Raw genomic sequence first — 10,327 nt, 5'->3', positions numbered from 1 at the left:
TATATATATTCTCAAATAAAAGAATCATTGGCACCAAGCGTGAGGGAATGCTAAACGTTTGGTAATTTCTGTAAATATGAAATTTTGATTCATTAATGATTCATACATCAACTGATTTTTTATTCCCTTCTTTCTCGTTTCTTCATAATTAGCCTCATTTTTTAAAAAAAAAATAATCAAATAACGGATGAGTTTGTTTAAACTTTTTAAAAAATTAAAATAAGTATTTTTATATTAACATTTTTTAAAGAAATAAATAGAAAAAAACAGAAAATTACTTATTTTAAGTAAAAAAAATTTACACAAACACATTATAAAAAAAAACTGCTTATTCTGTTTAAAAAAATACTTATTTTAAAAAATAAACTCACTCAATGTTTCTTAATACAAGCATCATCTCCTTATTAATGATTCAATAACTAATTTTGTTATGACTAACTTATTGAAGAAGGACAACAAAGCTGCCTTGGAGTTGGTGATATCTCAATAACACGTGGATAAAATTTAAGACGCATGAACTAACATTTTAGAAGTTACTAATTATTATGCTTAAAACATTTAACCAAAAAAAAAACCTGACATTTTTAGAAGTTAATTATTATGCTTAAAACAAATTTCCAATTAATGGGGCTTGTCACGATTCTCATGATTGGCTGAACGAAAAACCTCCCATGCTCAAGTGTACAACTTTATTTTTCTTTCAAGTAAAATTGTCCCAGGTAATTGGAAAAGTCAAAGACTATATACATAGATACATGAATTGCAATCATTAGTGCAACTTGTATGTCTCAACCTTTTCATTTTTTAATTTTTGTGAAGGATATGCAAAAAAAAAAAAAAAACTAGTTAATAGTTTAAAGTTATTTCAACACTGACAAAAAATAGAATTGATTTTAATTTTTATTAACATATATATGAGAAATAAGTAAATAATATACTACTAAATAAAATACCTTTAACATCATGTAATATATATATATATATATATATATATATATATATATATATATATATATATATATATATATATATATATATATATATATATAAAGTGTGTATTGAAGACTACAAATATTCAAGAAGTGATGCACTTTTTATTTAGCAAAATGTTTCTTTTAAGACACAGATTGATCAAAAGTCAATATTTAATGCATATATTTAATTTTTTATTTATTTTTTATACAATAAACTAATTTCATTTATTATATACACAAAATATTAATGAATGACATCTTTTTATTTGTCAGCCAAAGAAACTTCATTGAAAAAGTACAAGGGTACCAAAAACAATTTTAATCAATGATATATCTTAATCACTGAAATTTAAGATCATTACCTACAGAAGAGTGTTTTTTTAGCAAGTCCCTTCTAACACATTCTTATTAAAAATTTATAAAATTGTGAACAAGACTCATTAAATAAAGAATGAAACTTAGTGATCTTCAATAAAATTTAACTAATAAAAAAATGATAATAAAAATACATTAGAGAGTGCATTGTTAATATTTCTTCTACCAGTATACATATTCACCCTAATCAAATTAATAGAGTACTTAAATGACATTATGTGCATCCATTTCTCTTTATGTGGATATATTTTTTTACAATCAAAATTTTATTAAGAAATAAAGTAAAAGTGGTACTTTAACCCTGGTAAAAAAACTTACAAGGCAATTTCACAAGGATGAAAAGAAACGAGTCACATAAATACACCAATAAAAAAGATTCTGATTACTAAAAATAAACTTGAGACCTTGATATACTCCAGTTTTACTATTAGAATCAAATTGCTATCTAGGCACAAAGATTCTTAAAATTATCTGTTTTCAGTACCTTGACAGTGTGATCAATCACAAAAGATCTTGACAGTTTTCTAACATGATAAAGTTAATAATATATTTATATAAGTTTCATTAAATAAATTGAGATCAAGTTTAATAAATTTTACTTAATAATAAATAATATATTCAAGACTGTGGTTCTAACCTTCATGATAAGAAAGCAATATATTATTATTATTATTATTATTTATGCGCCTACTTAATAAGAAAGCAATATGCTTATTAAAATACCTTACACTTTAATGGAACCAATCCGAAAAATACATGACAAACTAACTATATATGCATGTACATATGCAACTGAGAAGTTTGAATGCAAAGATAAACCAAGGCATTACTAACCGTCATATAATTAATGAGTATGCTATTCAGCTAGGATCTTACAAACTCCTGGGTAAACAAAGGAGCAACTTTAAAAAGAGTGGCATGCCAACAAATTATCAATCCAAATAGAAACCGAACCTCCAATAGACTGTGCCTTGTAAAAAGGATCTCCAATTTGACTGTATGCTACGTTATCCTGCAAGGAGATATAATCATGGCTTAATATATATGCATAATTCTTTCTTTGTCCAATTGATCAGGCGAATCTCTCTGTCTCTCTCTACGTGACCTTATGCTCACAATTCATGATAGAAGCACAAAATATATAGAGAAATATATATCAGTTAATATATATGAAAAACTAATTCATATCCGTCATGAGACGAATAATCAGAAGTGTTTGAAGACCCTTTCAATTAGACAATGAATCATGTTTCATGTTGGACATAGGGCTATATCCCACGTAAGATGCATGAGGCTTATATTTAGTCAATGTGTGAGACTATATAAACATTACTTTAAGTCTTATATTTATATTTAGTCAATGTGAAACTATATATCCACTTTTTTTTTACCTATCACATTGAAGATGCATGAGGCTCCAAATTAAGACCAAGAGTGTCTTAAGGTGACTTTTTTTATAGAATGGTTGTAATACTAATATAAAATATTCATCCATTTTAATAATAATTAATCTCTATAGAATAATTTAATTGATTATTTTTAGTAAAATCTTTCTTATTAATTATATTTTTTTCATTTATAATACTTAAATTTAAGATTTTACTTGAGTCTAATTTTACTCTAACCAATAATATAAGACAACTTAACACATGCATTTTATTGTTACTTAACCAAAATAAAATATAATAATTACAAGTTTAATTTCTATACATTTTCATCATTATAATTTTTGTTATACGGTCAATTTCTTAGAAACTATGATAAATATGATTATTAAATAATTATTATAAACTTCAGAAAATTTACTATAAATAATAATTTATCATTAGATAATATTTAAAAGCTCTTTACACTTTCAACTTTCAAGTACTTATATCATTAACTCATACAAGAATAAAGAAAAAGGATTTCTTCAAATGCTTCAACCGTTAGGGTTATGGGCCATAATAGATATTCCTTTATCCATCAATACCCCGTAACTGCTTTTGTTTGTTCTGACGCATATCATTTCAGTACTTAAAAATTTCAAAAGAGATATGCATACCCTACATGGGCCTGTAATATATAACCTAGTAATTCATCAAATAATTCAAGCATGCATATTACCAAGCAACAGTCTGTTTGATGAGGTTGTTAATATGGTGTCTTACATATTGCATCTAGAATTAAGCTGGATAACGATAAATACTCTATGAAAAAATATAAATGGATAATCAATTTAAATAAATTTTTTAATAACAACTTATACAAAAATAAAAATGAAAAGAAATCAAATATATTTTATAAGTTAAAAGTAACTTATACATCTTTTAACTTTTTTATAAGTTAGGACACATAACATGTTTTTAAGTTATGAAAGAAGTTTAATTTATTTTAATTATCTCTTTAATTCATTTTATCTTTTTCTCTTATGAATACTTATTAAAAAGACTTACCCCCTTTTTCAGAAGCCAAAATAAGATATTTTTATTAAATGCTAACAAGACAAGTTGCAAGTAGTACCCACTTGGTAGGGAAAGCTTATTAAAAAAAAAAAAGAAGCTTATCCAATATACTAGTTCCTAATCTATGACTTATTGATGGGGAAAAAATGAAGGTAGGGAAAGATATAGCACCAACTAAGTAGGAGGTGTGTCCACATATGGCTCTTTAATTATCATTGAAGAAGGAAACACAAGTGAAAATCAGATTACTCCACTAAAAAAAACATCTCAGATTACCAACAAAAAAAGCTGCCGACAAATAGTTTTCACATACTTTGATCATAATACATACAAGGAAAACCCTAACATGCCACCAGCTGCCACACACTGACAGAGACTGTGCAGACAAATAGCTGTACAAACTGAATATTCCCTTGATATTTGCTATAAGCTACACATGATTTCTGTATGAATGTTGTATTATAGGAAGCATTATATATGCTTAAAGAAGCCCTCACCAAAGCTTTACGTAGTTCAATAATCTAGATATATATACTTTATATGCTTAAAGAATCATGTGTGCAGTAAGTTTTGACGAGTTTACGTGTGAGTGAGTGGAATAATCACTTGAAACCAAGAGCTTGTCTTCAATATGCAATATATAATCTACTAGTGTAGAAAAAAGAAAAAGAAAAATTCTCATTCAAATTGCTAATAAAGCTCCATTTAAATTAATTAATAATAAACAATCGACAAAAACATGTGAGAGATGGTGGGAGGAAGCACAAAGCTCAAGCATTTGCCTAACCAAACAATAATAAGCTTATTAAAATCATATATGACACTAATAACATTTTCAGGAAGGATTATATAAGTACCATTCCACAGAATCAGATGCTAGACAACATGATCTAATCAAGGTACATTATCGACAGAAGTTACATGTCTGCATTCCCTATTCTCTTCCTTGTCTCTCTACAAAAGAAAACTGATATGTGATTGAAAAATAATATTCTTTATCCTATTTGCTGGCTTTTTAAAAAAAAAAAACTAAAGTGTTAATTTTCTATTAAAGGACATGAAAGGAGACATTCAAAGAAGACAGAATATTTGAATCCGTATTTGACATGGTAATAAAACAAAGTGGAGAAAAAAGACATGTATATCCGGTCACCCTTTGCATGGAAAGATCTTATATATCAAAGATAGCAATAAATTAGGGTATATGGAGGTGAGGATGGTGGAAAATTGTTAAGGTTAACATAATATATAATTAGCATCAAGCTCTTCAACATTTACTCGAAAGAGATTCCATACAATCATGATTTTGTTAGTATAATAATAGTGAATTAGATAAGGGCTACAAAAAGCATGGATTTTCTACAATTTTATATATTATAAATAATTTCAATGTTAAGTAGAATCTTAATCAATCAAATGCTTTCAATCATTGGGTTATTTGATGCTTAGAAACTTAATAGAGAATATGTCATTTCACTTTGAAAATTCATGGGACAGAAAATCTGCAGAATCTTAAAAGGGAAAAATTTACTTTCGTGGGTAAGTATTAATATACCAAACCAGTGCTTCATAAGCTAATTAATTGTAGTCCGTACAAGTGAAACTCTTAGTTCTTTAACTTGAAAGTAACTGTGTAAACATTACTTTTCAATGATACACTAATGTTTTAATGATAACTAGTTATCATTACGATTTTGCTGATCCATATTTGTGACTTACTAGCTAGAATCCAAAATTATAAGTCCTGATTTTTATAAACTAAATGATAATGCACCTAGATTGAATTCCATATGTGCAATTACTATACTAGCAAGCTTTAGGTTATGATCATATAACTTATAAGCAATACTACTGCTATTAACTAGATCCTAGCATGCCGTTTAGAAAAAAAAAACTAGATCCTAGCATGCCGTTTAGGAAAAAAAAACTAGATCCTAGCACCGCATTGAGTTAATCATCCTAGTTAAGCATAGTTTATGATCATGAGTGTGATGGCAAGCAAGATTAGTTAATTAATTAATTACCATGACTTGAAAGGTCCAAAGGGATCGATACTGAAGATGTTGTTCAAGAGAAGTGCATGGTGGAGGATGATTCATCATTTCCCTTGCTTTGATTTGAGGCCTTCTTTTTCTTCTTGTAAGGGATACCTCTTGCCTTGGCTTGGCACTCCCTAACCTCTTTGAGATACACCCTGATGGAGCCACTTGCAAAAGGGTTAGTCTCTGGGGACCCACCATTTTCCTCATAAGCAGCCCTAAGCCTCCCTATGAGAGCATCAAGGCTCCCCCAAGCTTGTCTTAGGGGGCATGTGCAAGGTGCTGGAGGTTCTGGCTGCCCATAGAACATGCACCCTTGAAGGTGAACCTTGGTCTTCCCAAACTGGTCCAAATACCTAAGAAAATCCAACACATGGTTGCAATTGCACTGTGAGAGTGGAACTGGGGGCCTTTGATTCTTCAAGTACTGACCAAAAGTGTTCCAATCCCTTCTCTTTTGAGACTCATAGCGGCTAAGTGTCCCTGGACTCTGTTGGTAATTATCTGTTGGAGAGCTTGATCCTTCTCCAAAATCTTTGCTACTTGAAGAAGACATATTGTGGTGGTGATGAATGATGAAGATGTAGAGATTGTAAATTGATAATAAAGGGAAGGAATTAAAAAGGGGAGGGTGAAAGCTAGCTAGGTGAAATGAATAGGGAGAGGAATCATGTCATTGGGCTAATGAGTAGACGTTTTATGGGCCATGTTGGCTGCTTTCTAGCTATTATCATCTTTTTCTTTCTCTCTTTCATATTTATACTCCTTTTTCTCGCTAGTGACATTAGCATTTAACTATACATTTTTCCCTATAATCATACCATCATTGTTTGCCATTTGTCAACACACATGAAGCTTATCCCCTCATTATGAACCTGATTTTCCATTATTGCCCTAATTGTATCAATCCAATAGGACTAGCTTCTAACAACCCACCTTTTTATTGCTGTACATTTGCCAGGCCAAGTGAACAAAGAAATACATAAAAAGGGTTTCATCTTTTCTACAGGGGAGTGGTGGTTAGTGCCAAGGTTTTTTTTTTTTTAACCAAAGTTATATCCTTATCTAGCTAATCTATTTTGAGGGTGTAAATATTGGAAAAATGAGTTTTTCTTTTCTAACAGTAAAATATTTTTCATACACATATAGTAAAAAATAAAACTTTAATAAGTATATATTTAAGGAACACAACCAACATGTTATTAATTTGAGTTGAGCTAAATTTAAATATCTTAAATAAGATTTTCATTTGAGTTTTGTAAATGATAGAAACATAATTGAGATGAGAAGTTCTATGAAATAGTCAACTAAGTTATTCAACCAAAGTTAATTTTTAACAAAATCGATTATTACTTTATATTAATAATATGGTGATCCAAAAATATTTAGCAGATACACCAACAATGTTTTCTTCATGTGTATAATCATAGATTAAACTAATTAATTAGTGCAACTATATATCTATTAGTTGTGTCAAAATTTGATAGTTCATTATTTTTTTTAAGTACAAGAAGGCAAATAGAATTTTCACTTAATAATATAATTGGATGCAACTAAAAGGGATAATGATTCTTTCATACATCGACAACAGTATGTGCGACATTTGAATTATAACACATAAATGTGTTAACTTATTACTTGTATTTAAATATTGCATAAAAATTAGAAAAAGAATATACAGGGAGCATGGTTTTGGCACAAGAGATCTGGTGTGTTGACGTTTGAGGCCACTGTGGTGGTTGTCATTGTCAAATGAGTGCTGGAAGGTGCATACAAATTAAACCCTAGAGGTAATTAAATTATTGGGTGTGAAAGAAAATATTATAATGAGAGAATACTCACGTACACAGACAAAACAAACACAGCAATGACAGAGATGTGCTTAGAGCCATGAGATGGAGAAAGAACCACGCGACAAAAATAGTAAATAAGGATTTAATATATATATATATATATATATATATATATATATATATATATATATATATATATCACTGTTTATTCTATAGATTACCGCAACCCAAAAAATATACATACACTGTATATTACCCCAGTAGCCTTTTTCAGAAACAGTTTTTATACCAGGTTTTTTGGGACAGTTCTCTGGGATAGGGCATGCCAAGATATTTGGCCGTACATCTTTTAGCAAGCAAGACCATTTCTGTAGGATTCCCCTCTCCTTTTTTTTCCTCTTAATATTTTCAATTATTTAATAATGTAGTTAATTTATTCTGTGTAAGTAAAAATATCTTTTTTTCCTTAAAAATTGGTTTCAACAGTATTAAAAATTTAAGTATGATATTTGAGTAATACGTGAGTAAAAAGAAGTTTTGTTTATAAATATAATTTATAATAAAAAAACATAACTTTTACTCGAAATGTAACATCGATCAAACTATCAAAGATATTTACTGTTTTGTTTTATGTCAGCTCATAATTTTTTTTTTTGAACTCTCATAATCTAAAATTAGGATTTAGATATTTTAGAGTGAGAAATTATAGTAATTTAACAATAGTAAGAGATTATACTTCAGAAAATAAAGTTAAAAGTTGGAATTATTAATTAAAAAAATAATAACGACTAAGATTTAAACAATGACTTAATTATATAATATTCATTTAATTAATTATAATCTTAACCATTATTTTTTCATTCAATATTATTTTTTTACTTTTCTTTCTAAAGTGAGAATATCTTTAACTAAATCTACTAATAGTTGTGAGCTAGTTAGCTAGGAGCCTTTTAAATGCCCAAATAATTGTAGCTCATTTCCCATTGCTGGAAACAAATAAAGGATTAGGTAAGGCATGTGATGCAATTTTGGAACTAATATCCTAGTGTGGAATTTTTTAACACATGCAAATCAACAGGTTAATTCTTCCTTTTGCCATGATTTAGATGAGAAGGAAGTTAAGGTACCCATCAATTTTATTTTTATTTTATTTTATTTTATTTGGAGACATATCAATTTGATACAGAGGACAAACTAAGCAATCTTGTGCAATGAGGGCCCCATGAATGCCATTGGCCAACAAGTCAAATGCACTAAGATTATACTCATTCATTCCATATTAAATGTTATCAATGAGTTTTATTAGTTAATTCATATTCAAACGGCTATAAAACACTGTTTTTTCTTCTACATCTACTATTTCCTAAAAATATACAGTAATGTAAAATACAAGGTGGTTCAATTGTGTTTTAAAATATTTTATCAAATTAATTAACAAAACACGTTTTGTAATTCACAAAAACGTTCAACACTATTTTAAGAGAAGACGGTCCAGATTAGGTTTTGAAAAGACCATATGAAATATCAGGTGATATGTTCTTAAATACAATTTTGATAAAAAAAAAAAATGAAATCAGTTAGAAAAATTATTACATAAAACTATCCTTTTGTTAGACAGAAAAAAAATAGAAGAAAACTAAAAAATGTTTATGCCAGTTCATAATCAAACCACACCAAGATATTTTATATATATGTATTTATAATAAGCAAAAGATTTCACTGAGATGAAAGAAAGGTAACTTAATTAACCACAAGATGTATTAATTAAAACAACGAATACAAAGTCTACACTCATCATAAAATTAAGAAGTTGCAAAGGGTAACATGAACCTGCACAAATCCGCCCTCCCAATAGGCCTTGAAACTGCAAACAAAGTTGCAATTTACATGAAGTAAACCATCAGCTCACCCAACAACCCAAGATAGGACCAAAAAGTACATGTCATGAACTTTGTAACCGATACACACCATTGAAAAGTACACCAATCTTGCACCCAAATGAGCAGCGTATTCAAATTAATCCACATTATACGGAGTTCCTTCACCAACAACCTCATTAATTTGTTATAGAACTAGCTAGTACCCTTGATGAAGGATTCTACATATATAAACAGGGATTGCCGCACACCAAATGTGTGAGCCATGAATTAATGCATGTAGATCCCCACGATACATTATATATATATATATATATATATATATATATATATATATATATATATATATATATATATATGTGCGCGCGCGCGCGCGTGTTAATTACCATTTGAAGCTTTCTTCCATAATGTTAGGGTTACCGACATGGCTGCATCATATATTAATAATTAAGCTCTTAGGAAGACCTTCGCGTCGGAAACAATTAAATGTTGAAATCCGTAATTTATTTCTCTTCAGGAAATACTTGAACAAATTAAATTGAACAACTCATTTGACAGGTCACTTTTGAACCCAACACATCTAGAATGTGACAATTAGAACTGAGGTATTAAAAGCAAGCAAATGGCACTATGAACCCACCGCATAAAAACAATGGCAACTGACGTGTCTTCCTTCCACCATCTAGATTCTAGATTCTAATCTGGCCACTGAAATAAATGCCCCAATACGCAGCACCGACACTTATGAAATTATAATATCACAACAACGCATTAATCAGTCAGAACACCAATTCAATTCTCCACCCATCTTCATTGTTAGGAGAA

The 10,327-nt window shown here is 29.0% G+C and overlaps 1 protein-coding gene across 1 annotated transcript; it reads right to left on the bottom strand.

The window, feature by feature from the left end:
• Nucleotides 1-2,060: 2,060 nt before the first annotated feature.
• LOC100802937 (protein LIGHT-DEPENDENT SHORT HYPOCOTYLS 10) lies at nt 2,061-6,799 on the bottom strand. The gene is made up of 2 exons (XM_003540354.5): nt 5,818-6,799; nt 2,061-2,361 (listed from the first exon to the last, which is right to left on the bottom strand). Exon 1 carries the CDS (start codon nt 6,386-6,388, stop codon nt 5,861-5,863), a length of 528 nt encoding a protein of 175 aa, XP_003540402.1. The 5' UTR covers nt 6,389-6,799; the 3' UTR covers nt 2,061-2,361; nt 5,818-5,860.
• Nucleotides 6,800-10,327: the final 3,528 nt, after the last annotated feature.

The sequence above is a fragment of the Glycine max genome, chromosome 12 (assembly GCF_000004515.6).
Source record: "Glycine max cultivar Williams 82 chromosome 12, Glycine_max_v4.0, whole genome shotgun sequence".
Lineage (NCBI taxonomy): Eukaryota > Viridiplantae > Streptophyta > Magnoliopsida > Fabales > Fabaceae > Glycine > Glycine max.
The sequence above is the reverse complement of the archived record's forward strand: the minus strand, read 5'-3'. Positions and strand labels throughout refer to the sequence as shown.